General features: G+C 39.1%; 2 protein-coding genes across 2 annotated transcripts; both read right to left on the bottom strand.

Moving 5' to 3' along the window:
• Positions 1–2,771: 2,771 nt before the first annotated feature.
• On the bottom strand, positions 2,772–9,594 carry cacfd1 (calcium channel flower domain containing 1). Its single transcript, XM_030743321.1, has 5 exons — positions 8,990–9,594; positions 5,388–5,460; positions 4,694–4,819; positions 4,434–4,541; positions 2,772–4,030 (listed from the first exon to the last, which is right to left on the bottom strand). Exons 1-5 carry the CDS (start codon positions 9,096–9,098, stop codon positions 3,940–3,942), a joined length of 507 nt encoding a protein of 168 aa, XP_030599181.1. The 5' UTR covers positions 9,099–9,594; the 3' UTR covers positions 2,772–3,939.
• Positions 9,595–10,039: 445 nt separating this feature from the next.
• On the bottom strand, positions 10,040–13,155 carry ptcd2 (pentatricopeptide repeat domain 2). Its single transcript, XM_030742920.1, has 10 exons — positions 13,032–13,155; positions 12,574–12,666; positions 12,290–12,419; positions 12,078–12,195; positions 11,897–11,975; positions 11,714–11,805; positions 11,503–11,616; positions 11,336–11,410; positions 11,113–11,226; positions 10,040–10,836 (listed from the first exon to the last, which is right to left on the bottom strand). The coding sequence occupies exons 1-10, from the start codon at positions 13,138–13,140 to the stop codon at positions 10,615–10,617; spliced, it is 1,146 nt and encodes a 381-aa protein (XP_030598780.1). The 5' UTR covers positions 13,141–13,155; the 3' UTR covers positions 10,040–10,614.
• Between the last annotated feature and the right edge of the window lie 3,286 nt (positions 13,156–16,441).

Here is a 16,441-nt window from a genome sequence, read left to right as displayed (position 1 = left end):
ATGCCACACTTAAAGACACTTGAGAGACAGGCTTTGTGTTTGGAAGTTTCCAGAAGGACCGAGATGTCCTGCTCATTTGCCAGAATCCACATTCAACCACAGCTGAATAATTTAAATAGGAAAAAGGTTCTACCTAGCTGCAGTAAATGGGAATAACATCTGAAGTGAAAAGGACAATCTGTGACTGATATACTTATTTTTCACGGGTGCGCAATTTTTAATCTGCAGTAATGGTAAAATAAATAAATAAGGTTTTACAGATCAGGACAGAATAAAAATAATCTGGTCCTTAGCAGGTCTTAAAACTACTTAATTCAAGCTCAGATGAACTACAGAACATGACATATTATTTACTGAACTAAAACTAAGCCTAAACGCAGAAGCAGTGCGTGAAAAGTGCACCCAGCCAGGGACTGCTAACCAAACACACTTGATTAACTGATCACCACATTGTGAGCACCTCTAATAAAACACAAGTTTTGCCAGTTTGTTGACATCAGCAAAGATCTTAAAGAAGCTATTGTTGACGCCCATCCGTCTGCAAGGGTTATATGGTCATTTTCAAACAATCTGAAGTCTGTCTCTCTTTTGTGAGAAGGATTGTTCACAAGTGGAAAACATTCAAAACAGTTGCCAATCTTTCCAGTTGTGGATATCTCAGCAAATTCACCCCAAGGTCAGATTGTGCAATGCTCACAAGCATTGCACAATGCTCACCCTGCAGGCCTTAGTCAGCATGTCACCTTTTAAAGTTTCTGACTGTACAATTAGAAGACACCTGAACAAGAATGAAGTTTTTGGAAGAGCTGTCAGGAGAACGCCTCTTCTGTCTAAAAAGAACATGGCAGCACAGCTTATGGTAGCATATTTACAGCAGAACAAACCAGAAGACCTTTGGAACGATGTCCTTCGGATGGACCAAAATGGAAAGGTTTAGCTACAATTTCTGTTACATAAATGACACCATGCATGTCACGTGCTGTAGTTCATTTGAGGTTACATTTACCTAATTTCAGAACCTGGTAAGTTCCAGTTTAAGATTTATTAGGCCCTAATATGTAAAACACGAGAACTGACTGACAAAGGGTGTCATTTTATTTTTAATCATGACTGTGGTTACTCAGTTAGATTTGCTCTGGCATTAATATAAAAATGTAAACTTTGATCTGATAACGATGCCAGAAGAAATGTCAGGAGAAAAATGGACAGCTGGTTGTGCTAAAGTAAAGTCACGGGATCATTTAAAGCCAGCTGAATTTATCCTTTAATACCTTGAAAAGATTTGGCATCCTGTGCACCCATAAATGTCATCCTGAGAGTCGCACAAAAGGTACAGAAGAAGCCAAGAGCACGGTGGAAGTAGCAATTTTGTTTAATGGAACAGGCTCAGGATTCACATCACAACACACATTATTCACATATCCCTTACAGCAAGATACACTCAACACCCGCAGCAAATACTTGTGTTGTGGACGGCAGTGGACAAAGAAAGCAGTGTGTTAAAACAGTAGTGGAGGGGTTTGTAGTGTTAGATTTTAGTATTTTACTGATTTAAGTGTATGTGTGAATGTTGCTTGCATGTCAAATGCTTTTCCATTGGCTCAAGTAATACAGTAGATTCACAGAGTCATGCTTCATACAGCTATGACCTACGCACAGGCTGCTTTGTACTAGTGTGTGCTGTGCTCTGTTGAGTATGATACCTGAGAGCTGATGGTGATGTATGAATAATTCACTCAGTCTAAACTTAAGATAAAAACAGCTGTAAGAGGTATGTGTAAACACTTGTTTCAAAAGCATCCTTATGACTGTTCAAACAACAGTGTCAAGGCAAAAAAACAAAAACAAAAAAACCCCCACAAACTTATGGTATGGTGAGCACTGCATCCCTCATTTAAGTGACAAAGGTAAACCGTTGTTGTGGTAACTGTGTGGGATACAGACCAATTAGTCCCTGAATCAAGACACGTCCCTTCATTAAAGTGTAGATGAGTTTTGGTAGAGCACAAATTCAGACAGAAGATACTTATCAACAGATTCTAAAGGGGGAAAAAAATAGATACAAAAAGTTTAAGAATGTCATTACATGATCCACAAAATCTACGAGCCGCAGGTTGGCTACTGGACGCAAACAAGTTTTGCCGTTCAACTGAAAGCTACCCAAATACCTCATGTGAGCTTAAACCAACTGAAAAGTTAATGTATAAAAAGCACAAAACAAAAATAAAGATAAAAGGTCTCTATCTTTGGATACACCAGATACATTCTCCGATGTTAAAAATATCCCTCAAGTATGACGTCAAGCTGCAGTTTAGAGCGGTGTGTGCCCCCCCAGAAGTTATGCTGCCATAACTGACCAGAACTTTATGAAAGTTTGGTTCACAGACACTCCTAGGTTGCTTTTTTTTTTTCCCCTTAAGCCTGTCAAGTCTGGCTTTTTTTGCAATCGGAATGATGGTCTGAATGCAATGATGTACCAAACATATTTGCTTTTACAAGAACAGCTCTGTAAGTTTTCTATGGGCTATTCTTGTATTCTTCTTTATTTTTTATTTAGTTATTTATGCCAGGCCTGACAGGCAATAAGGAAAGGGACAGAGAAGAGGGGGAAAAAACAAACAAAAAAACGGGGGGGGGGGGGGCAAAGGGGAGAAAGGCAACCACTGCAACCATGCCCCCCGTGATCCAGAGGCAAATAGGAAAGAACCCAGGGGACCCAGGCCATCCACAGCCCACTAGGAGCTCAGAAGACCTGAGGCCACACATCCTGATGGCAACCGAGTGCACACCCCAGAGGAGGAAGGAGGGAGACCCTAGACGGAGCCCTCACGGCCAAAGGGCAAGAGTCCAGAGAGCCAGAGGGAATGAGCAGTGTTTATCCCTACAATCACATTTCAGCTTCTCCAGTTGATTCTGTCTCCAGACTTCAGAGAAGACAGAAAAGAAATCTTTTTTTTTCTCTCCGGATGAGCTGGGGCTCATCTAGAGAGCCCCAGCTCAGAATCTAAAGAGTCCCAGCTCTCTAGATTCCCTGCTTCTCTCCCCAACTGATTCTGAGTAATACTGAAGTGAGCTGAGACACCGATGTGATGCACGCCATGCCTTGCAGGTGCTCACATATCCTCGTGCACATGACAGCCTCCTGCAGCTGAAGAGTCCCCGCTGTGAAGAGTACGATCTGAAGTCGAGTGAGGAACAGAGTCACATTCTTCCAGCCAACAATTCCACTCTCCCAACTCTGTGAGGGCAGTTCTGTTCGCCATGATTCCTGTTTTGTGATACATGCAGTTTCTTTTTACCCAGGGATATTGTGCATTATTAAAATGTAATGATTTTTTTTTTTTTCGTGCTGATGTGTTGTGCTGCTGACAATGTGTACTACACTGTACCAAAACCAAAATTATACCCAGTCTGGCCACGTGGCTATTAAATTGTGTTGAGACATGGTGCCACAGTGGGGAGACAAACACAAAGAATGCAAAGAGGCAAATTCCTCTAACACACAACTCTGAACTGCAGCCTTAAAGTCAAAGTGAATAACCTGAAGTCAATTATGTACAAATTACAATCACTTTAATTTCTAATCAGGTCTCCTGAAAGGCTTTCGGGCAACAACAATGTAAATAAAACAAAAAAGGACTTATGACACAACAAAACATAAAAACTAAGTTTTAAATATAAGTAATCAGTTCACAATCATAAATCCCATTTATACGGCAAATACCAAATAACAGGCTGAATCCGTTATATAGGTCAGAACAACAAGAATGTAACAACTAAGTAAATAAATAAACTCAGTACCACTGTGAAAGTGGGGAAAGGCCTGTGGAAAAAGAGGTAGGATGGATGGAGGACAGGAGAAAAATTGCAAGTGTAAGAACTGAGGAGGGGGGAGGGGAAAAAAAAAAAAAAAAAGAGGATGGTGGAAAGGCAGATGCCTCACTCTGGAGCCCCGTTTGTCGTTCCCGTCATCCTCTCTTCATCCCCCTGTTTCTGATGCTGCAGTCTGGCATAAGTCACTGCATCTCCCCTGGAAGAAGAAGAAAAGGAAGACGGGATGCAGGAGAAAGATGGTAATAAAAGGTTATGCCCACGGAAGTGTGGGGAGAAAAGAAAAGAAAGAATGACAGGGATAGATGACAGTGTTAACTGCAAGGTTAATACACAGCTCACCCTGTCAAAAGTTACTTTATGTGAATAAAAAAAGCACATTAGAATTTTTAGAAAATTTAACCTTAAAATAAAAACACATTAACTTGTTATAATGTGGCGTACTGCATTTAATATTTAAGCCTGTTTTAATGGGATATAATGTGGATGAGATAGCAAAAGATGCGAGTTAATACAAAGTCTGTACTGAATACACGTTTCAGATGCTTTGTAAGATCTTTGGTAAATATTTCTGTATTATTATGAGCTAGTGGACATCTTACTTTTTGCCTAAAGAAGCGAGGCCATACAGAACTCCTGTGGCAAAGGCGATGGCGTTTCCAAACAAGGTCGTGAAGGAGAAACTCAAGAACACAGGAAACAGGGCCATCCTGAGAATATGCAGCATGATGACAGCGAACAAGAGACAATCAGTAAATCCAATTAAGTACATACTGTAAATAAACATAACACATTTCAAATTTTTTTTCCCCCCATATAGTGCAGCTCAGTCTCCAGGGACATAAATCATATTATTTCTCACCCACAATAGAAGAAGGCCTTCTGCCAGGGTTTGAGTTTGTCTGCACGAGCTGCAACTGCATTAGCAAACTCGATGAACTGGCAACAAAACGGGACTTCACAAAGGAACAACACGAAGGCATTCAACCTTGGAAATAAGGAGAGGACATGTAAACACAGCGAGGAAGTCATTCTTTGATTCCATTTTATTAAAACACAGCAGCGACTTGGAAATGATGCACCGTGCTGATCCCACTGTGAGCAGCTGGCCAAATTATGGATTCAGCTACCACATAAATGTATTTGCCTACAACGGATGTTTTGCTGGTATTAAAAAAATTCACCAAAACTCAAGAATTATGAAGGCACACGGTGCTCCAAGATGATCGACACCTTTATTAGAGGAGTAGGTGTGGTTACGCGGCTTGACGAGACTTAATATCTATGTTGATGCTGAGAAGCTCTTCATGTTTAATATAACTTGTGCCTTTCAGTGGGTGTTTAGCATATATATCATAAAAGAAAACTCCTTTCTTTTGTGCTACTCTTTCCTACCATCAGCGGGAATCTGAGCTTGAATAGAGCACTTGGTATTGCCTAAAAAGACGTAGTTTGGTAGTATGTTTGTTGATTTCTTTTCACCTCTGAACTGTCTATTAAACCATCTAGCCGTGTGGAATGTGAATGTTATAAAGTGTGACAGTGTTGGGACTTACACCATCCATACTCCAGCAGCAATGTTTAAAGGGTTCACAGTGACACAGTTCCACACTCCTGAGACTGCACAGGCTGCATGATTTGGACAGGACAAAGCACAGGTCTGTTATTAGATAGATAGCAGATCATGCCATGATAGAGAAACTAATGTCCCTCATCATTAGCTATAAGTGTGTGTGCTATACATCCAGATGCAGCTGTTTATACAGTTCAGCCACTTCAGTGGACATATAATGTGCAAGTTATCAACTATATGCTGTTGAGTGATGTGGAAAATATGGAACATATGGATGTAAAAGGACAACAAATACACAATCAAAGAGGTCTCATAAACAGTACAACACTGCTCTGCTTTTGTTCTGAAGCACGTTTGAGACAAACAAACAAAAACAGAAATTAAATGTTCTCCTATCTCGATGAAAGAGCAATTATGGAACAAGCCTGGCCTGGAAATTAATCACACAGATCAAAATTTGACAGACATCTGGTCAAAACCAAAGCAGGCTACATTTTTCACATACAAGACAATCTGTGTGAGTGATTTAATAATAATTCTGCATTCTGCTCCTCTTCTTGGTTATGATTTGTTTTAAACTTTTTAATACTTTCACTGCCAGCATTTCACATCTACATGGTGTGAGGAGGATTTTCCGGCGCAGACAAGCAGCAGGTCCTCCGTCACATCTACAGAATTAAATATGTGTACTCTGCAAAATGAGATAGACTGCAAGCTCAGTAGGAAACAGACCACTGGTGGTGAGTTCAAAAGCTGTGCAAATGATTTGAAAAAGCCACGTAGGCTGGCTCTGATATGTGCAATTTGGCATCATCACGTATCGCTGATGTGTGTCAGATAAAGCAATTAACACTGAAAATTAACTAATGGTGTCAATTACTGCAAGTTTCATTCATACTAATGTAATTCAATCAACCATAACCACAAAAAGTGATATCTATATACACAAATGGGGATAGGTCAACTTTTGAGGTTGGTAATGATCATTGGTCCTGTGTGTGTGTGTGTGTGCGCGTTAGACCTCTATTACATTATACTTCCTTTCAAATGCAAAAGCCACAGCTATTAAAAACAACTGTCCAGTCCAATCAGGAAATTGGACTGGACAAACAGACTTCCATCAAACGCAGGTGTATCCAGTGGATTTATGATGGCTGCATTTAAGTGTACTACAGCCAGAGCTGCGCAACCAGCTCACTGACAAACATGAAGAGACCAGAACCAGGTCGTATTCCAGGAAGCATGTTCAACAAACTCTGAGCTTAAAAATAAACCCTGAGATCAGCAACTCTGGGCTTCCCAAAACAGCTGATCAGAGTTAGTTCAATCGGTTCTGATTATGTTCACTTAGAGTTAAGCGCGTGTGTGAGTAAAAAAAAAGCAAGGCAACATCAATGGAGCTGGGATACCAGGATTCACCATGGCAATGGGTAAATAAAGAGCGGAGCCTCCATTTTAATCCGGTGGACTGAGGAATGTGAACACACTTCAGTGCTGACCGTGACACAAAAAGAATTTCTTTTATAATGTTTGCTGTCATCATTTACCCAACTTGAATTTTAATTCAATGAAGCTGGAACCCAGATTTTATATCTGATTGAAAAAAATCTAATTATTCAGCTGCATCCTGAAAGGACAAAATGCAGGAGACAGAAACTGAAGATAAAAACCTAGTCTTAAATTTTTAAGTTTTATCAGTAACGGCAAACATAAGAAATGTCTCAGCTTTTATAGATTTCAAATGTTTGAGTACAGTTTTGGGAGGATGAGCCATTTTAAATAAAGAACGCCAATCGTGTTGGGAAAAATTAAACCATTATGAACAGATCCCACAATAACTTTCAAAATGTTGACAGCATTTAAGTCACTTTAAATACATTTATTCAATTTTCAAGTCTTAAGATCATTTCAGCCTCACTTTCACTCAAATGTTCACATCACCTGTAAGATCCAGGCATTTTTCCATCAGCGTGACCTTAAACAGCACAACAAACTGTGCGTTGCCGTTCTAAAGCTTTATGCAGATTAGTTTGATTTAAACAGTGATTGCTACAGTAATGTATATTTCAGAGGAACTGGCTGACAGTCTGACAGCTGCAGTCTCAGAGTTAGAAAGATGGAGACTATAGATATTATTCTGTACCATAATCACCATCTCCATCTTTATACAGCCTATTGACAAGTAAATGACTGTAAAAATAAAAAGCTCATGTTATTTAAATCTGCTTCCTGGAATAGTGCTCTGATCTACAACTAATTACTGTCTTCCTCAATTATAATCAGCTGGATATTTTTCAGTAAATTGTGAATATGTCCAAATAGCTCTCCAGCAAACAGCATAAAACTGATGACAGCAAATTCTACTTATTATAAATGAAGACTAGATAAAAAGAAGCAAATATTCAATATTCAAATATATTTTGAGACAGAATAGAAGCTGGAACACAAAATATCACTATTATTGTTGCAGAATAATTCCTGTGATAGGCAAAGTAATTCAATTAAATCTTGTAACATGTCTGTCAATTGTACAAAATGCATATTATGTAGGTGTCACTGTGAGCTCTGGGTAATTGCGACTGGTATTAGCTTTCTTTCTTTTCTTTTTTTTCCCTCCAAACAGCTGAGCTGCCAGGAAAATCATCAGCAGTAAAGCAAGAAAAATAAATGATAGCTGTAAGAGTGTACAGATTTAATCAAACTAGTTTCACATATATAGCTGCAACAGTAAAATGATCCTTATACACACGAACTTATTATAATTCTAATTATGTAACATATATCCTAGCAGTCACAGGGCACATTTCTTTCTGTAGTGAATACTTTAACTTTCAATACTTTAAATTTCCTGATTATATCTACGGGTTTTTAAGAAAGACAAAGTTTTTTTTAACTTTACTTTTCACCACTGTGGTAAGTAAACCACAGAACACTAGAGAACAGCTTCAAGCTGAAACCTGTGCACTTCTCCTCATACAGCATCCAGCTTCCTTAATAATACAGAAGCCACTGAATATGCGGTTGTTAATGTGATACAGGCACTGTGACTCTGGTGTCATTGTGAAGGAGAGATGGATGCAGGGTGGCTGCAGTGCCACTGGAAAACTGCAGGGCCAGCAGTTTAACAATCACCTGAATATCTGTGTTTATATCGCAGTTCATTTAGGCCAAACAAGCTGTTACGGAATGAAAAAGCCACGCAAACAGGCGGTGCCCAGCAGCGGCAGCGAGAGGACGACGAGCAGTGACAAAGCTTTTGTTTAGTGGCTGTGCAGTTTAAGTGCGGTATATTCACAGTCTAAAACAGCTTTTCATTATACTGATGCCATTTCCACTCTGCAGCTGCCCCTCATCTGGATACACTAGAGTCCAAGCAATAGCATAAATTATAATGATAAGAGATTGGTCGTATACCTGTCACAGAAAAGTAAATGCCGTGAACTGGTACACAGCAGCACAATCACTGGCTGTAGTACATATACTGTGTTTGGCATTAACTAATGCTAAGCCTGCGGTTATGGCAGGATTTGGGTTTCTATCATTTCTTTACTCAAAAGGTGACATACAACTTTGACAACTACTTACATATTCCTCCCAAAACACCAGCTATTTTGCAGAGCCATCTGTACCACCATGTCATTCCATCATCATCCGGAGCGGATTTTGTAGGCGCTGCCGTCTCCTCGGTGCTCATTGTGCTGCTCTAGCTACGTCTGCTAAATTTACCCAAAGCCAGTATTTACAAATTTCTGACCGCCCTCCTACAAACGACTGTAACGAGTCGCACCAAACTAGCTACTACGATGCCGCGCTCCCTTCAAGTAACACCAGATATTATTTCAGCTTTGTAAATCTTTCTACAAATTGTTTTCTTTCCTTTGTCTGCTCTAGTTTGGGTCAACTAGCTGCTGTTGCGAGCAGCTTCTACACACGGGTTTAGGGAGTCCCAGCTAACCGGCAAGCTACCGCTAAAAAGCACCGCCGCCAGCCGCCGCTAGGAGAGAATATCACCGCACCGCTGTATGCATCCAACGTCAGTCATATAAACTAAAAAACAAACAAACAAAAAAAAACACACACACACACTCTTTCTGCTACTTTCTGAAGGTCTACCCGGTGTGTTTGGGTCAACTTATCAGCTCCGTTTTTCGCCTCTTTACGTGTTTAGTTGGTGTACGCGGTGCATTGTGGGACGGCTCTGATGCGCGTCATGCTTTGTTTACATCCCACGGACGGATTTGGTTGGCATAATTTCTGTATGCTTATCACAGTATAAATACCGGGGTATTAGTCACATCTACTGCTGTTATAATTATTTTCTACTAAAGTAAATTATTACTTTTAAGATGGTTGGACCTCAATACCAGTCACAGAACCTTTTAAACAACTAAGCCAATCACCCAGTAAATTTCAGAGCTCAAGACTCTTTAAGATCTGAAGGGGGAAAAAAAAAAATCTGACAAATCCAAATCACAAGTGTCCCTTTAGAAAGTATGACAAAGCTGAATAATCTGATTTCACAAACAGCCCAACACTTTAATGGAAACTTTAGATATTTAATAATTTTTTCTTTGATGACTCTTTAACTCATTTATACATACAGCCCCCCACCCACAAAAACAAACACCCCCCCCTCCAAAAAAAAAAACCCTCCAAACGAGTACCTGACAATGAAATCTATCCCCATTTAGAAGATGCCACTGTTTGTGATTTAGTAGCTTTCTGTTGGAACACAGGGAAGACAATACTGCCTGCAGAGAGATTACTGTGTTTGTGCTAAATGAGAGGTAGATAAAATTGGACAAAAATAGACATGCAAGACGGTAGGTAGGTAACAAATATGACGCAGGACTGTCACACGCTTCAGCATTAAAGGTGGTAACCTACCTTTTCAAATCAGTGGTGTTTTGTAGCTTTAAATAATTCATTAGCCTAACAGTATGTACAGATACAGAATTTTTTTTAGTTTACAGATTTAACATAAAATTATGAAATGTGTTTTTTATTGTGAGATGGTTTAGGCTATGTTAATGGTTAAAAAAAATAAACTTTCCTTTGAAACATTTTGCATCTGTAAGTATCTGCATTGGCAATGACAAGCAAGTATTAATGGGCTGCTGTTAAAGGCCCTTAAATATCATATTAGTGCATTTATAGCATCAAAGTCAACTGCGGACAATGTCAGAGTGTACACATGGCCAACTCTGGCATCACTCTGACAGTAGAGTGGACTGTAGAGGCTTCAGAGTTCTCTGACTAGTTCTCCTCTCCTGTCTTATTGGCGCTGGTTTCCTCTTTCCTGTGGGCGTGTGGCACAGCATATCATCGAGGGTTTGCTGAGTCACCTGACCGGCTCGTTCAAGCTGAGTCACTACCTGCTCCGCTTTTATCATATGCGGCCTGCCGTCACTTCGCAAGCGAAGCAAATCAACCTGAAACAGGTCACAAGAGGCCACCAAGTCAACTCTTCAGCAGATTATTTTTCTCTCAAGCTTGAACGAACAATCTGAGGAGCAATTAATCAGAATTAATCTGAGGAAAAACAGGAAAAAGGACACAAAAAAAAATTCCAAATTCCACATAACTTATCTTGTACACAAACACTAACACTAATAGCAATAATACATTTAAACAATAAATTATGCCATCCTAATGAATCTCCTTGCAGCTACACTCTTTTTAGGTGAAGGTAGCTGTGTTTCACTTACCACCTCCTGGGAAAACTCTGGCTTTTTTACAAAAGATGGACTTTTAGGCAACATGGCTGCAGAAAGGATAGAAATGGCCTCTGGCAATGCCCCTGACATTGTTAGCATTAGAACCTAAAGAATTAAAAAAAAAAAAAACAATAACAAAAAAAACTTTAAAGACAGTAATCAGACATCCACCACAAGAAATAATGCAAACTACATTTACATGCTGCACCTTTACCTTAAAATTTTGGCATATTCTGCTGTCAGTGCTCATGATTTGTGAAAACAATGACTGTGCATTTTCTAGATCACTCTGGAATGAAAAAGAAAGAAAAAGAAAACAGATGATCCTTTGAATATGTTCTACATCCCTCTGCAGTAGATGGAATATAACAGAAAACTCACTCTTCGAAGCGCTAGTGCTACAGCAAAGCTGTAAGCATGCCTTGGGATGAACTGCCCTCTGGCTTGTTGTTCTTCTATCAGAGCAGTGCAGATCCGGTAGGTCTCTGCTGTGTTCTGACAAAGACAAAAACAGGGCATCAGTCCAGATATAAAAATGAATGGGATTATAATGTTAAACCAAAATTCAGGATTCAAATATCTGAAACATTACCAGCTTATAGAAGGTACCAACTGCTAATGTGAGAGTGTCTTTGTTGAATGGTATGCCTTGGTTCCTCATGGTTCTTAGAACCTCCAGGGCATCTGCAATAGTTAAAGTTTGGAATATTATATAAATATAATCACTGTAGGGGAAAATGCCAAGAAATCAAAAGAGGATTAATCTGTCACTTACTTTCATAGGAACCTTTAATGAACAACATGTCTATGGCTATGTTAAAGGAGGTGGTGTCATGGAAAAATCCTTTCATACTCTGTTCAGACAGGTGAGAGTAAAACATTATTAATAAAGTACTAAAGCATCATTCTCTCTAGTTATTGTTGCTTTGCTGGAGTTTGGATATTGTATGGTTTACCTTATCGGTTATAGTAGCAAAAGCCATGTTCTCCAGACCCAACTCATAGCATAGTCTCATGAAGAGAGGACCAAATTTGAAGTCTCCATACAACAAGTTATAGTTCTCTGCATGATACCTTGTGAAAGCAAGCCAGCAATGGGTGAGCAAAGTCTGGCTGAGTTGTTTTTGTCATTAACAAATATCCCTGTCAATGAATGCGTCAAGCGTACCTATAGATGGCATCTCTGGCTATCTGCATGTCATCTGCAGACTGGCACAGGTGAAGGAGAAGCTTCAGCTCATCACGCAGTATCAGCTCATTCCTTTGCAGCTTCTGACTGAATAGCTCAATATAATTCCCTGTAAAGTCAGGTTTTTCAAAAAAAAAAAAAAGAGGGGGGGGGGGGGGGGGGGGGGGGGGGGGGGGGGGGGGGGGGGGGGGGGGGGGGGGGGGGGGGGAGTGTTATGGCAGGAAATTGGAGATTTGTGCCAGTGAAAAGAAGCACTACTTCACCTTCCGATCCACTGACATGGTGAGCCACAGCCAGCTTCCTTTGCTGGAAGTCTTGTAGCCTGATAACGTCTTCCGACAACAGATGTCTTTTAGCTGCAGGGTGGTTAAAAAAATGCGTGGTTTAATTCATAATCAGTTACCACTACAGGACAAACGTATACGGGCTAAAATAACAAAAACACAGTAACTCACTATCATAAGGTAGCCTTGCTGGATAGCTTGTAGAGTACTTGCATATCCAAAGAGAGTGGCAAAAGTTAAGCATTAAAGTACAAGTTTTGGTGAACTTTATTTTAAGTTCAACACCCTCACAGTACCTGTCAGCAGCTGTACTTTACTTTTACTAACATGTGCTTGCTTTACAGGGTGCTAGCTTCCCCCTGTCTGTAAACCACACAGCGCCAGGTATCACCTGCTTAAGAGACACAACACTTGTTGCTGAGTTTTGTTTGTCTTACCTCCTATGCAGCCTTCAATCCAGCCTGGCTGTAAAGCACCATTAAACGTACTTTTAGAGGACCCATACAATAACAACCGACAGCATTTACCGAGCCTGCCCAGCGCCATATCGCCCACTGACTGTACCACAGCAATGACAACAAAGGGGATGTTATTGGTCATAATAATGGGCTATTTTAAAAGCCCATTTTCGCCCTTAACATTAAACCATATCTTAAAACATTACTTTAAATTGTCAATACTTGTAATTTAAGATGAATAATATAGCTTTTTATTAGTTTTTATTCTGTAATGCGCAATTTGCAGTTGGTATCATCCAATATGGCGTCGCCCTATGACCCGGCTCAGGTTTTTAAATCAGAGCGAAGGTGAGCAGATTTGTCATTATACATCATTAACGTTATCGTCATTTAAAACGGAGTTTTGGCTATGTTTTTTTTTAATCGTGTGTTTCAGAAAGGCCACAAGCAATTTTTTTACTAACCAAAACAGCAACAAAAACTATGTTCCTCCTTTCACCTGCAGGTGGTGCTGTTGTGCCGCAGAATATATCTGTTCTGGAAAGTCATTGTTCGGAGCAGCTACAGTGCACCGCAGCCATACAGTTAGGTATAACATATACAGTGTAATAATGTAAAATGTGTGGGACTCAGATAGTCAGACATGATTAATTATTGTAGTTGTACTGTATTGTACTGTAGTTGTACTGTATTGTACTGTAGGGTCTTTACCTTACAGTATAAAGCACCTTGAGGCGACTGTCTGTTGTGATTTGGCGCTATATAAATAAATACATTGAAATTGAGGTTACGTTCCTTTAGTCTTAGTATTTGTCATTACAGTGCTAACCGCAGATAAATTCAGATAGCTCATAACATGCAGTGCTCCTCTGTAAAAATATTTCCTTCTGTTTCAAGCTATCATTCCAGATCCTCTTGATGCTTCAAGCTCTCATAGGCCTATACATTTAAAAGCCACATCCAAAACTTGTTTTATGGTTAATAAAATGTTCTCTGATGAACTAAAACACATACATTACGCCAAGTTATATTTTGCACTTACTGATTAATTGTAATGCAATGTGCTATATAATTGACATTAGAATTTAAAAAACCATTCAAAATTTGTATGTACACTCATTCCAATCAATTTAAACTACATTCATGCTTCACGTTAACAAAAAAAGGCTGCAGTAAGTGGCAAACCCTGTCACTAGTTAGTGCACTCATTGACCTGAGTATTACATAATCATGCCCTTGCATGTTTCAAAAAGAGCTCTTCTGTTTGCTTGTTTTTTGTTTTTATTTTAATTAATTTATTTTGTTAGCATGGGATGGGGGGGGGGGTGTTCATAAATTTCACATTAAACATGTTAAAACTGAGTCTACTGCAGTAAAAGAAAAAAAAATTGTTTGATAGCAGTAAACCAAGTCATAAATAGGACACAGCATGCAGCTGTTGCTCACTGTGGACCATAATACTCTCTTTTTTCTTGTTTCGGGTTTGAATATTTAGGTGATTTCTTCCTGGAGGCAGTGGGCAGCTATAAATGCAGCATTTTTTCAACCTGAAACTCGTTGACAAAGTAACCTAAGTTTTAAGTTCTGAAAAAATCCTTCCCATAATTAAGGAATTTCCTAAATTAACTCCTAAGATAGATAATCTTGCACAGAGAAAATAGGACTGGGACTGGGAGGATCCCCCACAGTTGCCTTGGCAACACAACCTCAGCCCATTCAGCTGAGATTGCTTGCTCAGCCAATCAGACATAGGGCCTTGGATAATTTATGGTTTCCTGCAAGGTGTATGTGTCTCTATGAGTTTCTCTTTCTCCCTCTCTCTTCCTAACTGCATGTGTGTCTTTTCACATTTTTAAAAATCTGTACTGCTTATCTATAGCCACAGGTTGAGAGACCAGTGTGATGGCAGCTCATGCAAAGTTGCTGAAATGATGCAATAATCAACAGGGAGCACAGCACTGTTTGTAGGGGTTCTATTTTAGCACCCAGACTCTGATTTCCCTTGACAAATGGCCAGGTTCAGCCTACAGCTCTTACATCTTCTTTGATTTATCCCTGTGTGCACTTCCCTTTAGTTTTGGAAATTGCCTGGGGTGTCCCATCATCATTAATAAATGTCCCCACTGAGACAGTTTGGAACAGAAAAAAAAAAGAAAAACAGCTGGTAATGATTACTCTGAGAGACTGGCTGTGCTAGGAGTACAAAGCCACTGTCCTTGAAAGAAATTGCTATAGTTAGATAGCTTCTGTTCATCTGTAGCATGCCTCATGATTACACTGATTGCAGGCATATTCACCCTGTGACTGATTTTCCTCTTTATCTTAAATGCCCATGGCTGTGCAAAGGCTCAGAGAAACAGTAGGGATTCTCCCTTATTTGCATAACTTATAAATTATAATGTAGTAGTAAAAAAAAAAAAAAAACCCTTTCCTCTTACTGGTATGCTGTATATTAGCTGAAAGCCCCTGAAAGCTTGGCTTGCAAGCTCAGTGTTCACTTGCTCTGAAACATCAAATATGTGAAGCTGTGGTCTCCCACTGCACAACAAAGGGATTCTGAGTTGTGGAGACATTTCCTATAATTTTGATCTGCTGTGTTCCTTCTTGGTTCTTTCTCAGCCAGTACCTCTGGGGCATCAGATCTGGAGGGTTCTTATGTTCACTTCATACAGCAGAGATTCTGCATAAAGTTAGAAATCGTTACTGCTTTTTCCTGCATTTTTATTTTCTTATGACACATTCTTATTCTTTATACACATATAGATATTGATATAGAAATATATATATATCTTTAAACGTGCTCTGAGCTCAATGCTGTAAATGTAGTTTCCTTATATCGGCAGTAGCATTGGCTTAGAACTGCTGCACATTTTACATCTTCAAACAAACAACAAAGCATGTGCATGTTATGCATTAATTGATTGATATTCCTGTTCTTGCCAACTTCAGAACAACTGGAATGCATTGCAGAAATCAAATTCAGCCTTGGTGATTGTATATATATACAGTACCAGTCAAATGTTTGGACACACTGACCCATTGTTTGTGTGTGTGTGTGAGTGTGTGTGTGTATGTATATATATATATATATATATATATATATATATATATATATATATATATATATATATATATATATATATATATATATATATATATATATATATATATATATATATATATATATATATATATATATATAACTTTGCACACTTTGTTAGTTTTTAAATACTTTCCATTTATATATTTGTTTTAGAGTTTGACAGATTCTCATTAATTATTTATGCACTGTTTCTACTAAGTGTTCGATCAAAAGTAGCTAATGACTTCTTTTTTCTCTCTCATTGTATCTTCAAGGCTTTTAGTCACGGCTGTGCTTTGAGGTGAAT

This window comes from Archocentrus centrarchus, chromosome 12 (assembly GCF_007364275.1).
Source record: "Archocentrus centrarchus isolate MPI-CPG fArcCen1 chromosome 12, fArcCen1, whole genome shotgun sequence".
Classification (NCBI taxonomy): Eukaryota; Metazoa; Chordata; class Actinopteri; order Cichliformes; family Cichlidae; genus Archocentrus; species Archocentrus centrarchus.
This window is presented reverse-complemented; position numbering and strand designations above follow the sequence as displayed.